Source organism: Crotalus tigris, unplaced genomic scaffold, assembly GCF_016545835.1.
Source record: "Crotalus tigris isolate CLP2741 ecotype Arizona unplaced genomic scaffold, ASM1654583v1 scf7180000018525.42219311030:4301911, whole genome shotgun sequence".
NCBI lineage: Eukaryota > Metazoa > Chordata > Lepidosauria > Squamata > Viperidae > Crotalus > Crotalus tigris.
In genome coordinates, this window is record NW_024097057.1 from 1,691,382 (window position 1) to 1,718,602 (window position 27,221).

A 27,221-nucleotide genomic window follows, 5' to 3' on the forward strand; every position below is an offset into this window, starting at 1 on the left:
TGCCTTTTGAAAAGCACCTTTGGGACAACCTGAGAATTTCCATAGACATACAGCAGCTAAGCGAGGCCTGATTGTCTTGATCAGATAATTCTAGCAATTGTAGCCACCTGGCCTGCTCAGATGCCGACCATTCCCAGAAACTGACATGCCATGCCATCAATCAAAGGAACACTTTGCATCATAGGGAAGGGAAGATTAGAAAGAACTCTGGAGATCACCTAGCCACAAGCACAGGATCCAGAAGAATACCTTGGGAACATCAGAAGATCCTTCCAGGACCATGTCCATACTCTTTCCTGGGGCCAGTTCCATTCTCAGTGGCTGAAGCTTGAACACAGGACCCTGAGGTTCTGTGTTTGGGAGGATGGTCTTGGTGTTGGCGCTGATGGCAGGGAGGGTGTTGTGCTGACGAAATGGGGCAAAACCTTCAGTTATCCAGTAAAGCTGATGGGTGCGACGCCCACGGTTGGTGATCTTGAAACGATAGCAGCAGGGATCCAAACTAGAAAAGTGACAGAAGACAGACCTATCATACAATAATCCATTTCAGAGGAAGCAACCAGATGCAAAATACAGCAAACAAATAAATTAAAGACAAGATATAAGAGAAAAAAATCTAACCAGGTTACACTAATACCACTCACCACAAATAATTCTAACCTTGGCTATCAATGAAGCATATGATACACTGCTTCATATCACTTATCTTTCTTGAGGATCTTACCAACTCCATCCAACCCTACTTTTCTAAGTCATTCTGTTTTTCTCAACCTCATTGTGGCAGCTCTCAAATATTGGCAGACTGCTCTCATGTCCCCCCCCACCCACCTCCAGTCCTTCTCTTCATTAGGATAGACATACCTAGTTCCCACAACTGTATATTTTATTCTCCAATCCACTAATCTTTACTGCTCTTCTCTGTGTTCTTTTTAGAGTCTCAATAGCTTTTTTGTATCATGGTGACCAAAATCAGATGCAGTATTCCAAATATGGTCTTAGCATTTACAACCTAAAGCTTTCTGAATAATATGGTATTTGGAAAGCGTAGAGCAGAATGTCTGCAAAAATGACTTCTTTATATTAAATTCTTTTCTATGTAGAAAATGCCAATATTTGTCACGTTCTCAGGTGACAGCCTAGACTCATTTGGAACTGGCTAAGCTCAAAAACCTCTCAGAGCTCTGAGTAGAAAGATTTATTAAGAAAAACGTAATAGTAAACAAAAACAATATTGTGCAAGAAATTCAGTGAGGACTCTATAGTTGAGAAATCTGCTACTTTTTTGTAAATTATTACTAGACTTACCAATGTGAGAGTTAGCTCTCCCACTCTACTTCTTTCAAATTTAAAATGACATATTTGGAACAGACCTTCTGAGGAAATGCATAGCCAGCCAGGGGCTGCATGATAAACAAAGTCCTTGCCCCACTCTTGGAAGACTTTCTGATTCCAGACCTGCATTTCTGATGTTCCTCAACCTGCCAAGCATTTGGGGCTTGATATTCAAACTGTTTCATGCAGTTCTCTAATGCTAGAACTTTATGGGCTGTTATGGACAATTCCGGCATTTTTGTCTCTGCCCTGCTAGCTGATTGCTGATGATGACTGATGGGGATTTTTTTTCAGTGCCGATGGTGTCCAAGTGATGCTCCAGATGTTTTGGAATTGCACCCAATAATCTATTGTTATTGGCAGTATCTGCCAGCCTTCTCACTGGCTTTTCTCTCCATGTGTTGCAGCTTCTCTGAATGTGCAGCTTATGATTACACTTATCTTTTCAGAAGAAAGGCCACACTTGTATCTGGTTTGTGATGAAATACTATCCCAAATTCCATTTCATTTATACAATTATCAAACCAGGTATCTCCCATACAATATCTTAGCATTTTATTTTTTTCTGAAGTGAAGAACTTTGTATTGTTCTTACCTTTATTCATTATTATGTTCATTATATTTCATTGCTATTCCACTCATTTCTCTAACCTATCAATTTACAGATTATTTTGAATTTGGCTTCTGTCTTCTGATCTAGGGTAAAACATATCTTGTCCAGTTCTGTGCTAATTTCATAAATTTCCCTCTTTTTGTCTCAAGAATGTGAACGTGATTCAGACCAAGGAATGAATCCAATTGAGCAACCTCTGAACTATCTTAACTGGATTCTACTTACCTAACGAAATAAGGCTTGCCTAAGATTGACTGAGCTTCCCATGTGAGTCAGAGCCCGCTGGCTCCTGATCAGCTACAGACAAAAATGACCCTCACCTGAAATGGGGTCCCAGATTGATGGCAGGAGCAAATGGCTTGTCTGTGACAATGGTAGTTCCAATGCCGGTGGCCTGGACTGGAATAATATAAGAATTACTCTTCTCTATAGCCAGGTTGATTTTATCTTGAAACAATACGGTATCATCCAAATTAACAATAAGAGTAAGTGATATTTCCGCCTCTGGAGGAACAACCCCTTCACTGGGGTCAATTCTCCACTGCGAAGGAGTACGGGCCTGAAATACAATAAAAATAGACAATTAATAAACTCCTCTATGCCAGATCCCAATATTTTAAAAGGCAAGTTACATATTAAGGAAATACAAATATGTTAAATCATAATAAAAAAAACTGTCATATCCATTAAAATGGGTGTACTGTCACTACCAAGAATTAACAAACAAAATATATCAAAGATACCCTGAAGGTAAAATTTATTTTACAATTGAGTTGTTATTCTTTAAGATTCTTTTGATGTGCCATGCTCTAGTAAAGGTAGCACTTCTGGAATGGATGTGAGTTTGGTGGGACCACAAAACAGACAAAGTAATAGAAAATGAAAAAGATAAATGCGCTGGGACTTTGGAATTCAAATAGACAAGCACCTGCCACATAACACCCCAGACTTAACAACTGTTGAAGAGAAAGAAAAAACAGTCTGGACAGTGGAGGTGGCAATACCTGGAGACAGCAGAATAGAGGAAAAAGAACTGGAGAAAAAAACACACAAAGACCTCAAATAGAAACGGAATGATTTTGGCAAAAGAAAGCAAAGGTAGCATCAATAGTCACAGGTGCCTTGGGTGCAATCCCAAAATACCTGGAACACCACTTGAACCCTAGATGGGCATTGATAGATTCACCATTGAGCAGACAATTGCAAAAGGCAGCTTGACTCGGAACAGCTGCTACGATGAGACCTTTAGCACCATCAAACACTAACATCTGCCTCTCCAAAATCCTTGGGAAGGACTTGACAGATGGATAAAAATGCCAAATCCAGACTGAACATCTGGTTGACTGTGCAACAAACCATCATCATCATTAGTATTAATTTATTTTGAGAAACTGGAAATAGGTTATTCTAGACGTTAAGGTCATCAAAACCATCTGTTTTCTACTTGAACAAAATCAAAGGATGCAAGAATATGTGTTACTGTGACAGAGATTTTCTGATGTTTTACAATAATATTTTGTACCATTCATATTATAATCATGTATTGTCAGTCAACCAGTTAACTACTGATAAAATATAAGATAGATTTGTTTCTTTTTCTGCTTTCTTTTCTCAAGTCTATACCTTTTTGTTTGTTCTATTTTTTACTTCTCCAGAGCAGCTCAGCATCTATCTCAGCAAAATGGCTTCTGTCGAGGCCTGGCCTAAAGGGACAGACCTCACTACCTGCTGCTAAGAGAGTCTGGCATAGTATACAAATCCAACCTGTTTAGTTAGGTTATGATCCTCCAGCACATTGCATAAACCCAGAAAAAGGGTTAATTCAGTAGTCAAAACATGTGATACAAATGTGGCTATGAATTGGGTGTACATATTGCTGTATGTATAGGCATTGGTAGCAACTAGAAACACATAGAACTCTTTATATGGCGTCGTGAGTTTGACACCCGTGCTTTAGATCCTCACTGTTTATGTCAGCATTCTCTAGTTTTCCTTCTATTTTCTGGGTTGCTGGTTCCTTCTCTGTAGTTGTTTTCTGAGTCTATAGATTTAAATTAGTAAATTGTTCTTTTATCTCCTTTGTGTTATTTTTAACCTGATCACAAGCTAAATCAATTGTTTCTTGTATTAATTTCAACATGGAGAGAATTTCTTTCTATGGTTCATCAGTATTTTCTTGGTGATATGGCAAACTGAGGCTACTCGGGACAGATGTTAAGGATGGTTTTTTACTATTTAGAGCTAAGTAGGGAACACCCATTTTATTTTAGTTTTTTAAGTAGCCTTTTTAAATTTATCCAACCAACTAGCCATTCCTAAATCTCCCCTAAGCAGATATAAGTAAAATTCAATTCTTTCTGTCCAGGAAGATATATAGAACTAAGGAGAAACTTCCTGACAGTTAGAACAATTAATCAGTGGAACTACTTTCCTCCAGAAGTTGTGAATGCTCCAACACTGGAAGTTTTTAAGAAGAGATTGGACAGCCATTTATCTGAAATGGTGTAGGGTTTCCTGCCTGAGCAGGGGGTTGGACTCGATGACCTCCAAGGGACCTTCCAACTTTATTATTATCATTATTATTATGGATCATCGCACAGTCAGCCAGATGTTCAGACTGGATTTGGCATTTTGTCTACCTATCGAGTCCTTACCCAGGACCTGGGATAGGCAGATGTGGATGTTTGATGGTATTACAGGTATCGTCGCAGGATGGAAGCAGTTCCTAGTAAGGCCGCCTTTTGCAATTGACTAATAGCGAATTTGTCAATGCCAATGGTGTTCAAGTGGTGCTCCAGTTGTTTTGGGATTGCACCCAAGGCGCCTATGACTATTGGTACTACCCTTGCTTGCTTTTGCCACAGTCTTTCTATTTCTATTTGTAGGTCTTTGTATTTTGTTATCTTCTCCAGCTCTTTCTCTTCTATTCTGCTGTCTCCAGGCACTGCCACATCCACTATCCAGACTTTTTTGTCTTTCTTATCCACAATTGTTAAATCTGGAGTGTTATGTTGCAGGGGCTTGTCTGTTTGAATTCTAAAGTCCCAGAGCAGTTTAATTTTATATTATTATTATTATTATTATTATTATTATTATTATTATTATTATTATTATTATTATTGTTGTTGTTGTTGTTATTATTATTATTATTATTATCAATATTATTATTATTACTATTATTTTATTATTATTATATCCTTTCTGTCCAGGGAGAAAAAAGAACCATTAAAGGTTGTTTAACAATCAAGATTTATAATTCAAAGTGTTCCAAATGTTTTTTCTACAGGAAAATAGTTCCGCAATACAGTTCTGAAAGTCAGTATTTGTGTTCATAATTCAGACAGGCCAATTTTAGAGTAATATTATCATTTTCAGTTTTATTTCCCAATATAAATAAGCTTCAAAATTGACTTACCATCTGTGCCTTAAATGGTGCAGGAATGACAGACTGGTTTGAAAGACAAAGTGCCCTGGAAACATTCTTCAGAACCTGGATGCAGCCAAAATCTATCTTAGGTGGATGCACATAAACAACAGGACCTTCTCCAAAAGCCACCAGTTGGATTTTCTATGGCAGGGGGAAAAAAGAAGCAAGCAGAAGTTAACACAGCAACGTTGATTGTGATTTATGACTGCTGGAAGTGGTCAGGATATTGTAAAATAGTCTTCCATAATCTAGGTGAACTCTTGATGCATGAATTACAGCTGTCAGAATTTCCTAGAAAACATAAACATGGAAGAGAGTCGTGGAAAGTGAGGTCCTCACAGGTACAAGATACTTAAATTAAGGAAGGTTGATTTTCATGCATACTTGGATGATCTACCTCTTTCTCCTTCTCTAGCTTATCTTCCCACTTAAAGCAAACCAATGACCTTATCATTACCAATGGATTACAATCTTTTCCTGTCCTTCTGCAGCAGAGGAACTATTGAACTTATTGCAGGCAATTAAAGGTATAAGAAAGCACTCTTTATTCCTGCTCATTCAATCCACTCACCAGGGGAATGTCCTCGTTCCCAAAGATAGCTATGTAGGCCACTGTTTCCTGGTGACCTTTTTCCTTGACTTCCAAAGCTAATGGGATTTCAACTGTGGCATGCGGTGGAATAATACCACAAGGTGCTGGACTTGAATACAAGATGGTGGGAGAGTTGTTATATTCCTAGGTGGAGATAAAAGCACTAAGAATTACCTACCTGAAGTCTTTCTGTTTCTCTGTTGTCACCATCTCTTCCAATAAAATCCATGTCTTTTGTTTACTTATTTTATTGTTCATGATAGAGCTTTGAAAATTTATTTCAGCAAACTTTTCAGCAGTTATTTTTAATAGCATAAGAGCAACAGAGCAACAACTTATCCAAACATCCTTAAATAAAATCTAAACAAGAGCAGAGTTCAAGAAATGATCATAACTAGGCTGAAACATTTCTTTCCTCCTTTCTATAGGCACATTATTAAATCCACCTTGCCCCTACAGGTGCTGCCAGTTTCTTCCTCCTGTACAAGACTATCAGTGTGAATGAAAAGCTCACTTTAGAAGCAGCAGGACATTCAAACAGGAAAGAAGGAAGTCAAAATACAAACAAACCTGGGGAAGAACACCATAGCACCCTGGAAGGTCAGCTTCATTAACAAGTTTTGCCATTTGTTGATACTGAAATTTCAGGAAACAACGTCCAAAATTCACAGTGGGGCTAGCCACATGTAGTGGAAGTGTGAGACATCTAGTTAATCAGAAAAAGAAATCAATAAAAAGATTTTTTTTTAATTTCTCAACCACAATGAAGATGTAGAGAATAGCACATTTATAATTCTGAAAAAGTCTCATCAGCTTGTTATTAGGTATCTGAAGATGTGGGTTTCTAAAACTGCACATAGCACATTAAAAGTGAAGCTGCTGGAAGCAGAGCCACGCTTGATCCTAAGTCTCAAGAGAGGGTGGGCCTTGATATTTTCCTGGTAGTTCAGTTTTTTGAGGTGTGAAGGCCATGTTGCACAGAAAATTGGACTTGGATCTGGAAATCCCAGTTAGAGGTATGTCAAGCATGTTTGCAACACTTTGTCACTTTCCTCAGGCTCAAGTCCTTGAGAACACCATCTGACCTGCCTTGTTTATGTTATGGCTTCTCTAGCATTCCCTTTGCTATTTCTCAACCAGATTTCAAAATGTCTTAGCAATCTCCAGACAAAGAGAACAAAGTGAAGCTAGAAGATAGCTGCTGCTTAACCCACAGGTTCAGGCAAGTGAGTATCACCAAAGGAGATTCTATAAACCTACAATCATCCATCTTCAACTGTAAAGGATACGCAATCAAGGAATATGCTGCAGACTAGCACTTGGTTCAATAGCCACGAAGGCCTAGGAAAAGGTATTCAAATGATATGATATGTCTACACCTACAAAGATCAGGAATATGAAAGCTGTGATATTCCCTGTGACACTCTGGAAGTGAAAGTTGCACTTTGAAGAAGTGGGATAGGAAGAGTATTGATGCCCTTGAACTTGGGCTTGGAGAAGACTCCTGAGAATATCATGGATAGCCAAGGAAACAAACTGTCAGGTCCCTATTGGAACGCTGCCATTCCGAGGGGAGGGGGAAGATTACTTGGGGATTGAAGCCTTTGATGCTTTCGCTTTGATGTATCTGTATGGGAATTAGGGAGGGGGGAATGGGCCATCTGGATGAACTCCTTTCCGGCTACTCCCCCAGCTCCCGCCTGTTACCCAGGTTGCGTTGCCAGGGAACGACTTGTTATCGCCTTCTCGTCTCAGAGTTCTCACAACACCTTCACGCCAGCATATTGGTTCCTGATGGACTGGGGCATTTGGGTAGAATTTGAACAAGCAGGCATTAGCTTAACGGAACTTCAGATTCCACCTGGCTACTCTAGAATCACATTCTCTCAGTAAACGTTCCTTTTGAAATAACACTTGTTTCAAGAGTTATGCTTTCCTGAGAAGACAGCTGAGGCAGGACCTTACACAAACAAACAGAGCTGAACAAATCAAACCAGAGTCCTCACTCAAGGCACTTCAGGTACATTGTGTGAAGGCCCAGCACTCTGAACAAGGTTCTAAGGCTGGGAAAGGAGGAAGAAAAGCGAAAAGGAGGATGACCTGCAGTACAGGGAATAAGTTACAGCAGCGATGAGTGCACAGAAGAATAGAACAGAATAAAAGGGTTGGAAGGGACATTGGAGATCTTCCAGTCCAACCTCCTACGCAAACAGGAGACTCTATATTATTCTGGACAAATGATTGTCCAATCTTTTCTTACAAACCTCCAGAGTTGGAGGTAAGGCAATCCACTGATTAAATTCTTCTGTCAGGAAATTTCTCCTTAGTTCTAGGTTGGTTCTCTCCTTGAGAGAGCACCATTGGAAGACCTGAAAGACTTGATTAGGGACAAACCCTCCTGGAAAAATTACATCTATGTAATCACTAATAATCAACAATCACTTGATGGTATGTAATCAATCAAAATTCATTATCTTAATCCTTGTGCCACAATTGAAAAGTCCTGTGAATATACAATCAAATTATTATACTTACAGTTCTAATTATCACATTTAAGAATGATGTTCTATTTAATTGGACTAAAACGCTGACAACGTATTCACTGACCCTTCCATGTTATCTTGTTTAGAATGGATACAAAGACCGGAGTCACCACAGAAGCCACAGCATTGCAGATATGAAATAAACAGTACCTTGCTGAAATTGGGAGGGCCAGCACATCCTCACCACTACCCTTGACATCCACTACCAGGGCAGTTTCATAGGTCTTCACTGTGTTTGAGCATAAGGTCACCTGGAGTGGAAAAGGAAAACGAGGATTCTCATGTTGCTGAGAGATTATTGCCATCCAGGTTGGGCATTTGCTATTACATTTTATTTTTGTGCTACAGCTAGTTCTCACTTATGACCACAACAGGGACCAGGAAATTTGCTGTTAAAGTGGTGCAATTATTGTTATTCAGCTGTGTGTCCTGTCACATCTGTACTAACAGAACAACAGAGTTGGAAGGGACTTTGAAGGCCTTCTAGTCCAACCCCTAGGTCAAACAGGAACCCCTATACAATTTTAATCAGAATACAGCTGGAAGGGTCCTTGGAGGTCTTCTAGTCCAACTGCCTGCTCAAGCAGGAAACCTTATCCCATTTCAGACAAGTGGCTGTTCTCTTCTTAAAAAGCTCCAGTGATGAAGCACCCACAACTTCTGAGGGAAAGCTGTTCCACTGGTTAATTGTCCTCACTGTTGGGAAGTCACCTGACTGCAGAGGCTCTGCAAGGGCCAAACGGGCTGTTGCTTCCAGAGGGGCAGAATAGTGGTCATGTGATCATAATTTGGGGGAACCAATCACAAGTCTATTACAGGTAGTCCTTGAGTTATGACCACAATTGAGCCCAAAATTTCTGTTGCTAAATGATACAGTTAAGTTGGCCCCATTTTACGACCTTTCTTGCCACCATTGCTAAGTGAATCCCTGCAATTGTTAAATTAGAAACACGGTTGTTAAGTGAATCTGGCTTCCCCATTGACTTTGCTTGTCAGAAAGTTGCAAAAGGGGATCACATGATCCCGGGACACTGCAACTGTCATAAATATGAGTCAGTTGCCAAGCATATGAATTTTGATTATGTGACCATGGGGATATTGCAATGGTCGTTAAATATGAAAAACGGTCACAAGTCACTTTTTCAGTGCCATTGTAACAGTCGCTAAATGAACTAAATGAAGGCTTTACATTGCATCTTAACCTCACAATTAAGTTCTACAGACAAGTAGTTGTATTTCAAATGTCAACTGTGTTCCAAGGCTTTAGTGACTTTGTACCTCAATGTCCAGAAATCCTTGTGAGCGAATGGTACCGTAGCTGGGAGAGATGGTAAATTCCTTGGGCTTTGCAGATGCAAACCATGTCTTTCTCCACATTGGCCTTGAGATGTCAGTGGCTTGATCCCAACTCCTAATACTTGGCTCTCCATTACCATCTCCTGGGACATGCAGGCTGAAAGTCATGGGCACCAGTGAAGTGTTGCTGAGGCAGCAGGACAGAGTTTGAGGGAAACCTGGAAGCAAGAACGGAGGTTGTAAGTGAGCTGAATGAGGGATCTGAAAAGGACAAGGTCACCAAATCAAACCCTCCCACTTTACATGAAGTCAGCTTAGGTCTTAATAGCTAGCACCCTTTAAGATAGTGGGATAAAGGGCAGGTCTTAGGAGGCAAAGCTCAAGAATGACATCAGACAGAACCAAGGATATGAGAGCCAGTATGGTGTGGCATGGTGTTTTGTAAGTTCGTCCTTGGTCAAGGAAGCTCAGCTGGGTGTCTTTGAGCCAGTCATTTCCTTCATAGAAGCACTTCCTGACTGAAGAAGGTTTGAAAGGTTAATATCCATAGAGCAGAAGGCACATTCAGAATTCCTGACAGGTCTGTACGCAGCCTGCCCTCAGATTTGTGCCCTATCTAGCCCAGCCCAAAAATGTACCAATCATGCCCCCCCTTTTGCTAACCAATTAACAAAAATACGTAGAAAACACACTACAATAATGTAGTGGGAGATTTCAATTACCCTAACATCAACTAGAAGACTAATTCTGCACCAAGTGAAAAATCGAATAGGTTCCTGACCAACCTAGCTGACAATTTTATTGTCCAAAAGGTAGAGGAGGGAACTAGCGGGACAGACAAGGAACTAAGGAAGGGAACTAAGAAGGACTTAATTCTCTCAAAGAGAGAAGAAGTGATAGAGGGAGTTGAAACTGCAGGAACCTTGGAACAGAGTGACCATGTCATACTGGAATTTAATATAATGCAAACACAAGCAATAGAACATAATGATACCAGTGTCTTTAAAAGAGTTGATTTTAACAAACGCAGAGAGAGCTTGGAAAAGAGACTTTGGATGAAAATCCTAAAGGGGAAAACAATTCAAGAAGCTTGGGAAACTCTGAAAAATATGATCATAAAAGCCCAATTTTGCACAATACCACTGAAAAAGAAAAACAAGAAATCTAAGAAGAAACCAGCATGGCTGCACAAAGATCTCTCGGATAAACTCAAAGACAAAAAGGTCAAGTACAAAAAATGGAAAGAGGGACACATAACTAAGGCAGAATATCAGCACAAAACTGAAATCTGCAAAGATGAAGTCAGGCAAGCAAAGGCTCAGAATGAACAAAGACTTGCAACAAAAGTAAAAGATATTTTTTAAAAAGTTTCTTTCAACATCTAAATAACAAGAAAACAGTCAGTCTACTAAAGAGACAATATGGCAAGGAAGTAAAGGCAGCAGAGAGAAAGCAGAGTTGCTTAACTCATTCTTTGCATCGGTCTTCACGCAAAAATAAATTATAGCCCAACCTACCAAAAACCTAACTGTAAAAGACAGACTAGAAATAAAAGTTAAACTAAGCACAAAAAATGGTAAGAGAACACCTGTCTTATCTTGATGAATATAAATCACTGAGACCTGACAGATTACATCCCAGAGTTCTAGAGGAGTTTGCAGATGTCAGAATCACTGTACTATATTTTTGGGGGAACAACCAGAGGTCTGGAAAAGAGCTGATGTAGTTCCCATCTTCAAAAAAGGGGGGGGAACAGACCCAGGAAACTACAGACAAATCAGCCTAACATCAATATCCAGGAAGATACTGGAAAGATAATCAAAAAACAGATCTGCAAACATCTAGAAACGAGTAAAGTAATAAATAAAAGTCAGCATGGGTTTGTTAAAAACAGATAATACCAAACCAATCTTATTTCATTCTTTGATAAAGTGACTAAATTAGTAAACCAGTGAAATGCTGTGGATATAGTAGACTTCAGCAAGGCAAAGTAGATCACAAAGTACTTCTTGGTAAGGTAGAAAAAAGTGGGATAGATAGCATCACCATCAGATGGATTTGTAACTGGCTGACAAGCCATTCTCAATGAGTAGTCCTTAATAGGACCATCTTCTTCCTCCTCCTCTTCATTTGAGTCACTTAAAAGATTTGCCACTGCAGACACCATCTTTCAAAGGAGTAAGCACGCCATGTCAGCAGTCCCTGTTACTTGTACATAGCTTTCTCCCTCACCTTCTCTTAACTTTGTCCCTTTGCCCAGTCTCCAAAGTGAATCTACTGAACATCTGGGCATGTCTATGGAGATACTCATTCATCCAGATCATGGTTGTCCCAAAGGTGCTTTTCAAAAGGCAGCTGGACTTTCTTGCTTTTTTCCTTGAAAACATTTTGCTTCTCATCCAAGAAGCTTCTTCAGTTCTGACTGAATGGTGGGGAATGGAAGCACACTTAGGACATCTGGGCATGCTTTTCTTTTTGTTCAGCAGGCAGCAAATTATCAGCAGGAAGCAAGCTTCTTGCCTTGTCTAGCCTGAAGGACCTGGGTCCCTCTAGGGGGCTGGCTGGGACTGCAAAAGAAGTCTTGGACCAGATGGACATTGGTCTAACTGGCCAAAGTGAAGAGGATCCCAAGCACAATGAATTTGGAGGACTGGCTTACCGAAGGAGACATCCCCAAAATCGAGAGATGGGACACTGAAATGAAAAGTAGGTCCAATGACACAGCCTCTGGAATAAGAAACAGAGAGATTTTTAAATAATACAAACAGAGTAAACCATGCCACCCCAGCAGAGATAAGCAATGAAAATACCCATTGATCCTGCCAGATGCCCAACAGAATGAGTGTCAAGGTTGACGAACCCAACCAAGTAAACACCTTCAAGCCTTTCCGAACTCTTAATGTAGAACTTTGTTGAGAACATCATTTCAGTACACATGCAAGCAACACCAGCTCTGGCAAAACCCCACCCAATTCCCCCTCCCCCTTCTCAGTCAGGTCACATTGTCCAATTAGATGGAAAAATATTATTACGAGAAAGTGTCTCTGAGTCTGGCCGGACACCTGGTGAACTGTCCTTGGTTCTCACAGCTTGCTTTCTTGATCCTTTGAAGTCTGCATTCCAATCCCTTCCTCTCCCCCCCAAGTTCAGTGACAAGCTGAGAAGCAATAATTGTCGGACCAGCAAAAACATGCTTCGAATTTGACAATGAGTCTCATGAAACATTTTATGGGGGAAAAAATTGCCATTCTGGCCCATTCAAATTTATTTATTTTTTCTTGTCACAAAGAAGATATGAATCTGCACATGGCTAACAGACCTCACCACACAGTGCAAATGCCTCTTTGAAAGTTGGTTTACCTTAGTAATCAGCCTAGCTGATATAGGAGAGGCTTGAGGCTTACCGAATCACTAAGGTCACAGGCTGGGGAGATCCATTCACGTGGAACTTGAACTCTTCCGAGAAGGGGCCCAGGACAGTGGAGCTGAAGGAAATGTGAATGGCCTGATAGCCACCCGGCTCAATGATTCCTTCTCTGGGTTGAAAGGCAAAGCAGGCACCCAGCACAGTGGAGGGCCATATCAGGTGGAAGAGGGCATCAATAGCTCCTTGGTTAGATAAGATAGCCTGGCACAGAGAGAAGGGAGAAAGATGAGTGGAAGAAATAAGTTGGCAGTTCAAGAACCAACAGTTCTTGTGCCTCTGAGTTACTTCTAAACTTGCAATAGTGGCAAATATCTGTAGCTTGGGTGCTAAACTCTGCTGAAGATGTTACCTAGCCTGGTAACAAGATGTTCAGAAACCAGCCCACAAGCTCAGAGAACGAAACTTCACCCTCATTACTTCTAAGCTGCATGAAAAGCCTCAGTTCAAAGGTATCCACTTGAACAGTGTTGTGACATTGGACTGCATCAGAACTGGCCTGACCCACATTTGTGATTGGTGGTTCTGGCAATATACAGCACGGCAATCGAGCCCAACACTGTCAACGGGGCATCCCTGACTCCATGCTCTTTTATTTTGCAGAAGCTGCCTATGTCCTATGAAAGCATTGCTTGGACTTCTTTTCATCACCGGCGCCTGGCCCAGCGGACCCTGAAGACCCTCTGCTGAGGGACAGATGCTTGTAAAGACCTCATTGTTTCAGAATACATTGAGAGATTTGGTGCTATGGGGGCAAATTTGGGATTTTATATAATTCTTATTTAGATATTATATATTTTATGCACTACTTTTATGGATTTGCACTGATGATATATGTAGGTATTCCTTCACATACAACCATTCCTTTCATGACTACTCAAAGTTATGACAACACTGAAAAAAGTGACTTACGACCAGTTCCCACACTTATGACTCTTGCAGCATCCCCAGAGGCAACCGGCATTTTTTTTGGCCATGGTTGCAGCATCGACTGGGACGGTTATTTGCAACCTTCTTAGGGGCTCCTCACAAGCAAAGTCAATGGGGGAAGGCTGGATTCATTTAACAGCCACATGTTTCACTTAAAAACTACAGTGATTTGCTTAACAACCATTCCAAAAAAGATTGTAAAATGGGGCACAACTCACTTGGCAACCACTTTGCTTAGCAACAAAAATTTTGGGCTGAATTGCATAGAAGTTGAGGACTGCTTGTACTGCTGAACCACTTAAATTGAAACAGTATCTAATCTGGACAAGAAATTAGATGAATAAATCTACTGATAGACTCGCAAGCTTTTGGCAGTGGGAGGATGGCTAATTTTATAAGGATGATGTGTTGGTTTAAAGATGGCCAAATAATATTTAAGCTCAGTGGGGAGGAAAGGCCTGAAAGAAAAGAGTGAAGGATAGACAGACAGAAAGAACTCGGCACTTTAAAAGGGAAATAAAGTATTATTCCTCTAATTTTTCATTTAGATTTCCTGAAAGATTCCTCTGCAAACGTGACCAACATATTGTAAGAGAAAAGAGAACCTTACTGATCCTAGACCAAGCTAAATAAAAAAAACTCTAGGGAATTCCCGGAAGCCTGACATTCAGACAAAGCCTCAGCATACACAAAAAAGATAAACCACATTTACACAACATTCAAAACAGGCAATATGAAAGAAGGAAACAAAAAGACGAGAACACATTGTCTCCAGCAGCCAATATCCAGATAAGCAGGGATTAACACCAGGCAAACAGTCGAGTTGACATCAACATCATTATCCAGCACTGGGAGGGCAAGCTATTGTATATAATCAGGGAGAAAAGCCCACAATCCTTAGCACTGATGATGTTACCTAATTGGGTAAAGAAACATCTGCAAGCAAAGAACCAAGTTCAGAGAGCACCAAGGACCCTGCTGTAACAACTGAACTTACCTCATAACTGTGGGATGATCCCACAAAAATTTTCCCAACGTCCAGCTGATCAAAGTTGAAAAGTAGCTTGGGGCCTATGGCCTCTCCCTTGATACGCAGAGGAAGTCTGGTCTCTCGGCCTGTAGAAATGATAACTCATCTTCAGGAAATTAATGGTGGCACAATTCTTTCTGGACAAACCCAACAAGATCAATGGAGGCTTTGAGCTTTGCCCCTTGCTGTGCACAAATCACTCTCTTCTTGCCTTCTTGCTATTTATTGATTTATTAATCACATGGCATATCATATGTGGACTAACAATATATATTAACATTCCACCTAGATTGGTAAAACACAATAAAATATATATGTTAAAAAGGTCTCTGTTCAAATACCAATGTCTAGGCCATCTAACCACTGAGGCACAGCATTGCTTGTATGAAAGAAATCAAATACTGGACCGGTAGATGCCCTCTGCTTATAGCCGGTCATCATGTCATCATGTGATCTACAGTTTGACGTGGGACCCTGCATTCACATTGAGGGAAAGCCTTGTGCATCTCAGATGAAATTGATCCATAAAAAGGGATGTTACCAGCTTTAATGTCTGCTAAAAAAGTAAGGAGACTTTACATACAAACACAAGACAGTGATTCTTTGATTCTCAGTAAAGGAGAATGCAAAATGCTGCTTGCTTTTCTTTTGTTCAGAAGAGCAGATGACACACATCATCATATCCCATAGGCCAGAGGTCACCAATCTTGGCAACTTTAAGATGTGTGGAGTTCAACTACCAGAATTCCTCAGCCAGCCCATGCTGGCTGGGGAATTCTAGGAGTTGAAGTCCACAAAACTTAAAGCAACCAAAGTTCAAGATCCCTACCACAAGCTTCTGCTTAATTATGATCCTCTGTTCACAGTAATTGAAGATCAGGATATCAAGACCAGCTTTCACAAGACTGGGAAACTGAAACCACCCATATCCTAAAATAGGAATATGTTTTTAAGGTTATACCGGTAATATCACAGTAGACGGTCTGAAGATACATCCCGGCTTCTTGCGGCCTGAACATCACTCTGATTTCAGTTGTAGAATTGGGCCAAACATCTCCCTCCTAAAGAAAAAATAGAATAAATACAATGAATAAGAAAGCTCAGGAAAGTCTTGTCTTTCAGCTCCGCTTTCTAAAACTCTGAAATATGCAAATATTACCAATATTATTTTGGATGGCAAAAGGGGCTGAAAAGAGCGCTAAAAGAAACTTTTTAAACCAAATGATGCAGCAAAGAGTGCAATTGACCTACCTGACCTACCTTCCTCGTTCTTCTTAGGCTTGGTTCATGACACTGCTTCATTGCTGGTTTGAGGACCCTCTGGCTGACCGAAAAGCAAGAAACCGCACAAAGACCATGCAATTAGGCTACAGATCCATAGCAGAGTACACTGTGGAATTTCACGACCTGGCATGCCAAGTTGACTGGCCAGAGGAAATCCTCAAGTACCACGTGGCAAGGTCATGGGAAAGATCATCCACAGAGGAAAGAGAAGCAACCAAGCCCCAGGCTTCACAAATCCAATCTACAGCCTATTTTAAATGTGACCAGGAAGGGCACCAGGCCGCAGAATGTAAGACCGGCTTTTCAGCCAAGAAAGCAAGCCCAGCCCCTGTGGAAAACCACCGAGGCGCAGTCATGGGCCAGAAAAATGGCACTGAAGGGGATGGAGGTCGTGAAGTTCACCCCATTAGCCAAAAAGGCTGAGAGAACTCCGACCCCAATAGATGATGACCAGGGGTTGACAGATGCTGACTCCGATGATGATCCCCTGGTAAGTGGCCCGGTTACACCAGTGATCATCCTCATAGAACTGAGTTTCCCTAACCCCCTAACCCTAACCCCTAACACTAACCATTGAACCAGGCCCTGCCCCATGACCCTGCCCCTTGACCTTTGACCCCAAACTTCCCTCCCCCTCTCCCCCCCAGGCAAAATGTAATCATCTTGGTCAGCCATTGTCAGCAATCTAACTAGCCCATCAAAAACAGCCTTTAATTAATTGAAAAGGAAGAGGGCCATCCCAATGTATCCCAATCCTCCATTCATTGAGGGTTACAGGGCATTATCAGAGCTAAGCTAGTTAAAAGATCATGTGCCACAAATCATTTGGACTCCCAATTACAACAATGGATCCCAAAGCACTCTGGAGTTTAGTCTGTTACTGTAAGGAAGCTTAAACCCTTTCTAAACCAAAGCAACGGATTTATATTAGATGAAAAGGACCAGCCTGTAGGAGATGACTAGGCTGAGCCTGAAGGAGGAGTCAAATGCATCATCAGTCACAAGTCCCTTTGTGCCCACAAGAGATCTAAGTCCAGCCCACCTTGAATTCCTTTTTATTCTTAACTCCTGCTAATTTCCCTTAACCATTAGTACGGTAGTTCAGATTCTTGTAGAGAGTTTAAGCTTATAATAAATCTTTATACACATTTGAACTGCCTGAATCTCCTGATTTCCTTGGTGCTTCACATAGCCCCCTCCAATCTGAAGGATGCCTCTCCTTCAAGTTTCACATCTGAGCCCTTAGATCACTAATGAAGCCCTTGCTCTACATAAAAAGCATATTCCCTCTTCCCTCCCCCTCTCCCCCCCAGGTCATATGGTATTTCTCACCAGAGGCTCAATGGAGAAGACTTTATTGTTGAAGAGCATTGCATCTTCATGGACAGTTGCCCGTCGGTTCTCAAAAGTACGGGTGACAATGGAGAGATGCTCACGAAGTGCTGGATTCATGTTGCATTCCATTAGAAGCTGATCAAGCACACTATTTTGTTCAGCCTGCAGGGTTTGACACATCCTAGAGACCCCAGGAGAAAGAGATGAAATGTCATATTTTGTAACAGACTCCAAAGAGTGCTTGGTTATGAAGCAAAAGGGACTGACACCATGAGGATCACCATTGATCTTTGAATTCATAATATTCAAAGGAGTGATAACTGAAAAGGACAGGACCTGTGAGGTAGACTATAGGAGAGCAGAGTTTGATGAACAGGTACATTGTCTCCAAAGGAGAAATTTGTTCAGGAAGAATGGGAAATTCTGTAAAATGGGTTCTGTATGGGTTTTGTTTGTGCCATAGAGGCACCTTGACTCCTGGCAGCACTGGGGACAAATCCATACAGCTTTTTTCTTGGGACTGAAATGGTGAAAGTCACTCAGCTGGTTGCCCAGCCTAAAAGGGAGACAGGATTCAGGTGTCCCTCCTCCAGTCCAGCACCTTAGCCATTAGACTACAAGAGCTCTCATAAAAGGAAATAGGGAGGGCAGAACTGCATACAAATAAAACCCCACGCAAGAAAAAAAATGGAAAGAACTTTAAGGTCAGTATAGATATATTCAAGAGCTCTCCCAAAAGCCAAAGAGAGAAAGAGATATGTAACAGGAAATGGAAAGAAGGCAACTAAAGAAGAGAAGAATCTTGGGGGACCTTGGAGGTCTTCTAATCCAGCCCCCTGCTCAAGCAGGAGACCCTATATCACTTCAGACAAGTCTCTTCTTAAATATCTCCAGTGATGAAGCACCGATAACGTCTGAAGGCAAGCTATTCCATTGGTTAATTGTCCTGTTAGGAAGTTTCTCCTTTTTTTTTTTAGTGGCATTGTGTTGGACTGGGCTTTTATGATTGTATTTTTCAGTGTTTCCCTCATTTCTTGAGTTGTTTTCTCCGTTAGGATTTTTATCTATGAAATTTTGCTCAGACTCTGAGTTTCCAGAAACAGCAGAAATTATATCCAGAAGGCTATAAAATGAGCTAAGGTTTCTAAGGGATACCAAAAACAGCAAAAATGTGCTCTTTCAATATTAGAAATAAGAGTAAAAATTAAAGAAGAATTCAAGAAGAAAGTGGTAAATTGCTAATCATTAATAGTGAGAAAGCAGGACTTTTAAACGTCTATTTTGTATCTATCTTTCCATGCCCCACTAAATGCTTGAAAGATGATTATAGGGTGTGGATTTATTCCCCAGTGCTCTTAAAGGGAGGACAAGAATCTTTAGAGAATAGAAGCTTTACTGAGGGAGATTCAAACTCAAAATAAGGAGGAATTAAGCAGTGGAACAGGCTGCCTCCTGGGGTTATGGATGTTTTTTCAGTGGAGGTTTTCAAACAAAGATTGGCAGTTCATTTTTTCTGAGGTTATGAGAATTCCTGCCCTAAACAAGAAGTTGGTCTAGAAGGCCACTAAAGTCTCTTCCATCTCTATGATTTTATGATTCTATGATAAACAATCAATCTTTATTACAATCCCAGACCATACTTAACTAATACAAACAAATTCAAGACTCCATAGTCAGGTAGATTATATTAAAGGAACTAGCAGACGTGATTAGAGAATCATTCTTTGTAATGTTGTAGCACTCTTTCCCCTTGCATGAACACATCTACTTAGGATCCTGCCCTCATCAAACCAACCATCAGCCTCCAAAGTGTGGAACTAAAAAAAATGTAAACCTTTAAACAATGATGTGATGCCTTTGAAAAAGCCTTTCTGGGTTCTTTTTCTCCTTGTGCTTGCAAAGAATTATTCTCTAGTGATGCTTTAGGATATAAAGACAAAAATGTCTAGATCTCTATAAAATGAAGTACATTTTTGTCATACCGTATTTTTAAGCCTAGTAGTTATTCAGCCATTATTATCTGCAGGAAAACACAAGACTGAGAAGAATGTTGAAATTAATATGATGAAATAAAATAAGGAGAAATAAAGAAATCTGCAAATGGATAAAACCATGAAACAGAAAAATTATATTATAAACTGGTATGTGTTGCAAAATTTGGAACAAATTTAATAAATAGATTACTGTGCACAAAAATGTATTCCTGGCCCATTACTCAAAAATAAGATATCATACCAAACTTACGTCTGCTTTTTCTCTTCATCCTTTTCTTGTGTTGCAAACACTTTCCACTGAAAATGTGCAATGATATCACTGTGATTGTGTATGACCACAGACCTCTGGTTTGCTAAAGTGACATAAGTCTTCTCAATTGTCAAGGAGTTCTTATCCAGTCTCACGTTGACATCTGTAGCAGCTCCATACAAACTGACATGAATGTCTTCTCCTTGGAAAGTCAGAAAAATGTTAATTAAGTCAGAAAATTGTTAATTAAGTTAGCTATGTCTGTCTTTTGTAAAAAGGATTTGATTTAATTTCACAAAACATGATTTTATTTCACAGTAATCCAAGCAAAGAACCATATTCTTTAAATTAATTTGTTAGCACAATCAAGCTTGTGAACCCTTTTGAATGTTCAGTATTTCTGCACAAATATGACCAAAAATATTCACACCCACATCCAAAAAACAGATAGAGAATTCATTAAAGAAGTCAAAAACATTATGCTTATGTAAGTAAATGAACCTCTAGGATTATCAGTTCATTTGAAGGGGAAATTACTGCCAGTTGTTTTAATCAATGGGTTGATAATCAGGTGTGAGTGTGGGTGGTTCTGCTTTATTTAAAAAACAGCATTCTGAATATGGATTATCAAAGTCTGATCTTCACACAACACAGGGTATGGAAATATATCATTGATCAAACAAAGCAAATTTTTGAGATTTTTGAAAAACAATTGTTGATATTCATGAAACTTGAAAAGATCACCAAACCATTTCCAAAATGGACATCCACTGTCAAGCAGATTATATACCAGTGGGGGCAATTCAACCCCTTTGTTACCCTCCCCAGAATCCCCAACGAAGGGCAAACAAGAGCAAAGTGTGCAATGCTCTGGGACATGGGTGTCAAACTCAATTGTGTCATGTGTTGTATCGTGATGTATCACGTTTTTTTGCCTTTGTGGAGCTGGGGTAGGCATGGCCTGCGTGTGATGCAGCCAGCCTGCTGGTCGCTATTTTGACCCCCCTGCTCTGGGAGAAACCCTAAGGAGTTCAAGATGTCTAGTGAGGCGAAGGAATGGCGTGCAGGTAGTCCTCAACTTACAACCACAATTGAGCCCAGCATTTTCATTGTGAAGTGAATCATGCCCCATTTTACAACCTTTCTTGCCCTGATTGTTAGGTGAATCATTGCAGTTGTTAAGTTAGTAAGTAATACGATTAAGTGAATCTGGTTCATCCATTGACTTTGCTTGTCAGAAAGTCGCAAAAGGAGATCACATGACCTCAGGACACTGTGACCATCATAAATATGAATCAGTTGCCAAGTGTTTGAATTTTGATCACATGACCACCGGAATGCTGCAACAGTTGTGTGAAAAACAGCCATAAGTCACTTTTTCCAGTGCTGTTTTTAACCTTGAATGGTCACTAAACAAAATGGTTGTAAGTCAAGGACTACCTGTAGTCTGAGTTTCCTGGAGGGAAGGGGTGCATTCCAAAGGAATAAGAAGCAGCTCAGTGCAGGTATTTTGTGTGAGAGGAAGAGGCTGAAGACAGCTCCTCCCTAACAGTTCTCAGAGTAGGTGGTAGAGTTTCTCTCATTGGGAGTGGCTTATCTACAGTGTCATCAGCTGCAAGAAAAATCTAATCCAGCAATGCAAGGCAATTGCAGAACATTTTAGTATTATGCATTAAAAAAGGAATAGTTGTAGGATGCATTGCTAGGATCCAAAGGCTCTGAAATCTCAGGATTCCATAAATTAAAAAAAATCTTGATTTCCCTGTTCTCACCTGTATCATAATGTATAACAAGGTCTTTACAGTGGTTGCCACTTTTTTCTGGATAAAAGTCAATAGTGAATTGTGTGGTTTCATTTACTCCAAGAGTCCCAATGGAGGGTTTGACAGAAAATGGTCTGTAATTCAAAGAAGAAACATCTCTTATTATGTCCAGGTTTACTTGATTAAATTATACATCAAACAAATGGTGGCTGGAAGTGAAATCGACAGTAGATGAGTCCTACAAGAACTTTACAAGTTCTTCCTCTTCTCACAATGAGACAATGGTTTCATTCAGACTGAGGCACAAACCTCACCTGTCTCCCCACCTCGTCCACAGCATTCTTCCCTATTTTATTTCCATTTACTTTTACACAGCAGTCCCTGTGTTCTTAAAGGAAGAATTCTTGCCTTGAAGTTCTTTTAATGGTTTCATCTATTGGAACCATGACACGTGACTCTGGGTGGCTTTAGGAAACAACTATATACACAATATATAAAGGAAATATATTTGTTGCTCAGGATTGAAATGAGATCTCCTTTATACTCTCTAAGCTTGGTTGTTTTCTTGCAGAAATTTCATTACCCAAACTAGATAATACTCAGGGAGTACCAAAGACCCCTAACTGCCTTCTGCCACTTGGTCTCCCCTGCCTCCTCCTCATTTCCTTAAGCCCAATTCCCTGTTCCAATCTTCCCTTGCCCCATCCATTGAGAACGTACAATCCCAAGAGAGGAGGGAGCTCGGCTTTCAAAGAAGCCTCATTCAGAGCCATGAGGGGAGTTTAGTCTTCTCATGACGTCTCTTCCCCCTTTTCATTGCTACATTAGTGCTAAACCATTGCTTGCCTCATCTGGAAGCACAGGAGGGGGTTGACCCACAAGAGGAGGGTGGCAAGGAAGGTGGCGAGTGTGAACAAGAGGCACACTCACTCAGATTCATGGCCCGCTGGAATACTTGAGCGGAATCACTGTTTTGGAGGAGGCAAAGTGCTGCTCAAAACCCCCAGCATTGGACAGAAGAGAGCATTGGCACCTCAGGGTGGGCACTTTCCAACATAGCACAAAGGAGGTTTTCTGTAGATGGTGAAAGTCTGCACTATGCCTCTGTAACTACAAATCTGTCAAGTCTCTGAAAGATAAAAAGCCAAACCACTGGCAGACTTATTGCTGATCTCTTGGGAGAAAATTCGAGACCTCACCTCTGGGTGGTAATCTGGTAGTAGGCCTCTCGGTTGCCAATGTTCCGAACAAGCAGGGTTTTCTGTGTATTGTACTTGACGGGACATGTGGAGAAATTCAGTTGGTCTGGGAAATCCAAAATGCCTCTGGCACCAATTGCTCGGATTGGGACAATGAATTTTTCTCTCTCAGTAATGCAAGTTAATTCATGGAAATAATCCTGAGTAGAAAGAAGAATGTGAAAAATGAGAACTCCCTCCATGACCCTTACAGAGCAGTTCAGAGCCCTTGCAGATAGGTAGTCCTCGACTTATGACCATGCTTGGGACCAGAATCCTGGTCGTTGGACTTGATGTGTTTCTCAAAAGGAGATGTGAAAAATTTATAGCATAAAAGGCAGTGTATAAATTAGTGTTATGGGAAAAAACATGGTTGGCAAGGATAGGGAAGTACGGAAAATCTCCACAAACTCATGGTGAGTTTGAAATATTCAGCAATCTTTTTGCAATACAGATATTCGTTGTATATAGATAGAGTCAATACAAATGCAAACCCTACTATTGAGGCTTGCTTAATAACCCAGGGCTCTGTTCATACGTGTTAACTAAACCAAAACAATTATGCTAAGCAAGATGTGTCAAATCAGCTTCTATCAATCTTCTCTTGTAAAACTAATTCTCTGTCATCTTTTTTGAAGGCAGCAGTGTCCAAAAAGATAGGGGGAAGTAGGACAAGGTGAAGGAAGCATTATTGTGATCCAAGATATGCCTCCTTTGTATACGCATTACTTTCATTATAACATTGCTTCCATCATCTTCTCCTTCTCTCTCTCTCTCTCTCTCTCTCTCTCTCTCTCTCTCTCTCTCTCTCTCTCTCTCATTCAGTCTGTCAATTTTGTAGTCATTTTCGACAGAGAATGGGGAAACAGAGGAAGGGCGTTGGTATGTTCATAGAGAATGACTCTGTACAACAGTGCATCAGGAAAGGGTCACCTTGTTCTCTTCAGGAGTGAAGAGAATGCGGAATGTGGATGGCATGCCGGGTGCGACTTTGTTGCACACATCATTGGGGCTGATAACTCTGAAGTAAGGTGAACTCTCACAAACAACCTTCACCAGCCGTGGGATCTGTAGGAAATGCGGGAATTAAAGGAGATGTTCAGTGAAAGATTAAGTCAAGACCACAAGAAAACAGTGGGGTTTCTGTTTGGTAAACGGGGGGCTGGTGACAATTAAAGTATTTAAAGTCAAGACATAGGAAGCAGGCATGTTGAGCAAGAAAAAATGCCCAGGGCAAATGGGAATAGAAGGACAGTCCTTTTTATTTATTCTTGCACTGTAATGCTATCATCCTGTTGCCACTGGATCAATTCTGGGGTCTGTGTGGTGAGGACACCAAATAGAATTACATAGTCCACTCCACTTACAAGAGACTTACATTTAACCCAGAGCAAGTAGAGTCATGCACAACTAAACTAATTTGATAGCAGTGACATGATAGCAGTCTTCTGATATTTATTCTCCAGAGCACCAGAAAGCAGGACAAGAAGCAATGGAAGCTAATCAAGGAGAGAAGCAACCTAGAACTAAGAAGAAATTTCCTGACAATCAGAACAATTAACCAATGGAACAGCTTGCCTTTAGAAGTTGTGGGTGCTTCATCACTGGCAGCTTTTAAAAAGAGGCCAGAGAGTCATTCATCAGAAATGGGATAGGGCTCTTGCTTGTGCAGTGGGTTGGACTAGAAGACCTCCAAGGTCCCCTTTAACTATGTTATTCTGTTACTCTGTTAACTCTATGTGGTTGTGTTGTTTCACACCTAGTCTCAAGAAAACAAAACTGGAGACAAAGTGGCTGAAAAAAATCTGAGTTACATTACCAACAGAATACTGATTGCCTCAGTGATCTAGTCATGCTGCTTCTTTCTGCTCAGCCAACCAGAAAGCCATGATGCCTCCAAGTATATGGGTCTCTCTTTACAGAACCATAGAGCTGGAAGAAACCTAAGAGGTCATCAACTCCACTGCAAGATTCAGTATACCATCTCCTATCCAGCCTCTTTGAAAATCTCCAGTGAAGGGAAAGAAGAGATACCTGCATGTAATCTTTCGGGGTGAAGACTTATTGCTTGTACTTGGAAATCACTTCTTTAAATATTCCTTTTCTCTTTTTTAATTCTTTCCTGCATTTTTTTTCTTTCCTTTTTTCTTGCACTTTCTCTTATCTTTATTTTATTTTCCTTTCTGTGTTTAGTTTGTATTGTCTTTTTTTTAATTCAAAAAGAATTATTTTTAAAGAAGATGTAATTGCCCTTCTACTGTTGGAACAAGTTGGACTTGTATTAGTACACTAGTACAGAGGTCCCCAAACTTTTGGGCACCAGGGACTGGTTCTGTGGAGAGAGGTTTTTCTGTGGACTGGATGGGGGGTGGTTTTGTGTGCTGCCTGCATCCCGCAGATGGGGCTTTGCTTGTTTGTGTGGACCGGTTGCTGGCATGCCACGGTCCGGTACTGGTCCACGGAGGTTGGGGACTCCTGCACTAGTATACTAAAGTCCTCCTCTTGAATGCTGCCCTTGAGCAAATTTCACCTAAGCTGCACATCTTTCATTTTTCTTAACAAGATGCATGATTTTACATTTCTCCTTGTTAAGTTTCATTTTATTTGTTTACTTCCAGCATTCTTTCGGAGTTTTTCTTAACTTTGTTCCTTTAGTTACCCACGCTAGCTTTGTATCATCTGCAGAATTGGTTTGCTGCATTTCCTCAACTCTCTCATCCAGAAAGCAAATCTTTCTCTTGAAATAACTCGTTAGGAGCATTATCTTGCAAATTTAGTTTCCTTCCAGATTTTGTAGTAACATCAATAAAATGCAATGCAGAATTATTCTGATTCTTGTTATTTTCCTCATCATTTTTTCTCAGCTAAGCAAAGAATTGTACAACATGTTAAGATTATTTAATTTGTAATTATTCTGTCTTGTGATATATGTCTGAAAAATACATCCATCTCATCTTTTAGGTTTCAAAGAGTTATAAGAAGTTTACAACTGGAGATTTTCTTTGAAACCTCAGAGGTTTTTCTCTCATGACCCTCTCTCCCCACAGACTTTATCCCAAGTCTGCTGATGAAGGCTACCTTGTCATTGTTCCTCAGGACCAGTGGTACTTCGTAGAGCTCACAGGGGGCATAGTTTTGAAAAACCACTTCTGATGGGAACGGTTGAAACAGAGTCCGGTCCAGATCAACTGAGGAGAACTGAAGATGCAGAGCAACAGATGGAAATGCTGGAGTTGCTTAGCGCAATTACATTGCATCTATAACCGTTACAGCGTCAGGTAAAGAGCAGCTAACATAAGATCAAATAGACCAGAACAATATACTTGACCGAAAAGTGAGATGAGTTTAAAACTCAGCCACAGTCCACAACTCAGGTTACCCGCAGCTACCTTTGTAAGTGAAGCCACGCCTGGGGGCTCTCTCAGCTCTGGCCATGTGGGGGCCTGGCAAGTCTCTGGGGCTTTGAAGGGCCTTGGTCGAGGCAGATATTCAGCCAGAAAGCTTTCCCCCCCCCCAGGAAAACTCTGACTGCTGGATAGCCCAGAAGACTGGATAGATGCCCAGCTGCACTCCTGCCCTCAGGCATCAACTTATGGGATTGGTACAGGTAGTCCTCGACTTACAACCATTCATTTAGTGACTGTTCAGTTACAACGGCACTGAAAAAAGTGACTCGTGACTCTTTTTCACACTTACCACAGTTGCAGCAACCCCAGGTCACGTGATTAATGTTCAGACATTTGGCAGCTGGCATGCACTTATGACGGTCGCAGTGTCCCAGAATCACGTGATCCCCTTTTGCGACCTTCTGACAAGCAAAGTCTATGGGGAAGCCAGGTTAATTTAACCAAGGTCCCTTCCAACTTTATTATTATTATTATTATTATTATTATTATTGGTGTTATGTCCCGAGCCTTGCAAACGGCTCGGGCATTTGCAGGCAGTCCCGGGCAGGTGCAAAGCTGCCCGGGACCAGACAGGCTGTCGCCAGCGCCGTGCGCATGCGCGGGTGCTGGCGCGGGAAAAGTATCGCATTTACCCGGGAAATGTCTATATAAGAAGCTGGGAGGTTTGGGGAGCTGCTGAAGCCATCTACTTGTAAGCTGAACGCAGAATAAAGAAAACTGAGAACTTCAACTGCTTCTCGTGTCTGCTTTCCGCCAAGGACTC

General features: G+C 40.8%; 1 protein-coding gene across 16 annotated transcripts in view; it reads right to left on the reverse strand.

The window, feature by feature from the left end:
* The window catches only part of HYDIN (HYDIN axonemal central pair apparatus protein), a 111,618-nt gene that overhangs the window by 80,513 nt on the left and 3,884 nt on the right, over nt 1–27,221 (reverse strand). For 15 of the 16 annotated variants that reach the window (XR_005557925.1, XR_005557926.1, XM_039353528.1 and 12 more), the window contains exons 4-20: nt 26,130–26,249; nt 23,985–24,119; nt 23,013–23,212; nt 21,823–21,947; nt 20,051–20,252; nt 17,804–17,987; nt 16,149–16,248; nt 15,155–15,273; nt 13,208–13,431; nt 12,463–12,530; nt 9,786–10,021; nt 8,658–8,758; nt 6,535–6,670; nt 5,944–6,108; nt 5,361–5,513; nt 2,266–2,504; nt 250–502 (exon numbers count right to left, since the gene is read on the reverse strand). Coding sequence is in view for 14 of the 16 variants with exons in the window: in XM_039353528.1 (XP_039209462.1) it covers nt 250–502; nt 2,266–2,504; nt 5,361–5,513; nt 5,944–6,108; nt 6,535–6,670; nt 8,658–8,758; nt 9,786–10,021; nt 12,463–12,530; nt 13,208–13,431; nt 15,155–15,273; nt 16,149–16,248; nt 17,804–17,987; nt 20,051–20,252; nt 21,823–21,947; nt 23,013–23,212; nt 23,985–24,119; nt 26,130–26,249 (2,760 nt within the window). In the remaining 2 variants the exon portion in view is untranslated. The remainder of the gene's footprint in view (nt 1–249; nt 503–2,265; nt 2,505–5,360; nt 5,514–5,943; nt 6,109–6,534; nt 6,671–8,657; nt 8,759–9,785; nt 10,022–12,462; nt 12,531–13,207; nt 13,432–15,154; nt 15,274–16,148; nt 16,249–17,803; nt 17,988–20,050; nt 20,253–21,822; nt 21,948–23,012; nt 23,213–23,984; nt 24,120–26,129; nt 26,250–27,221) is intronic. The other variant, XM_039353529.1, reaches the window with a different exon arrangement.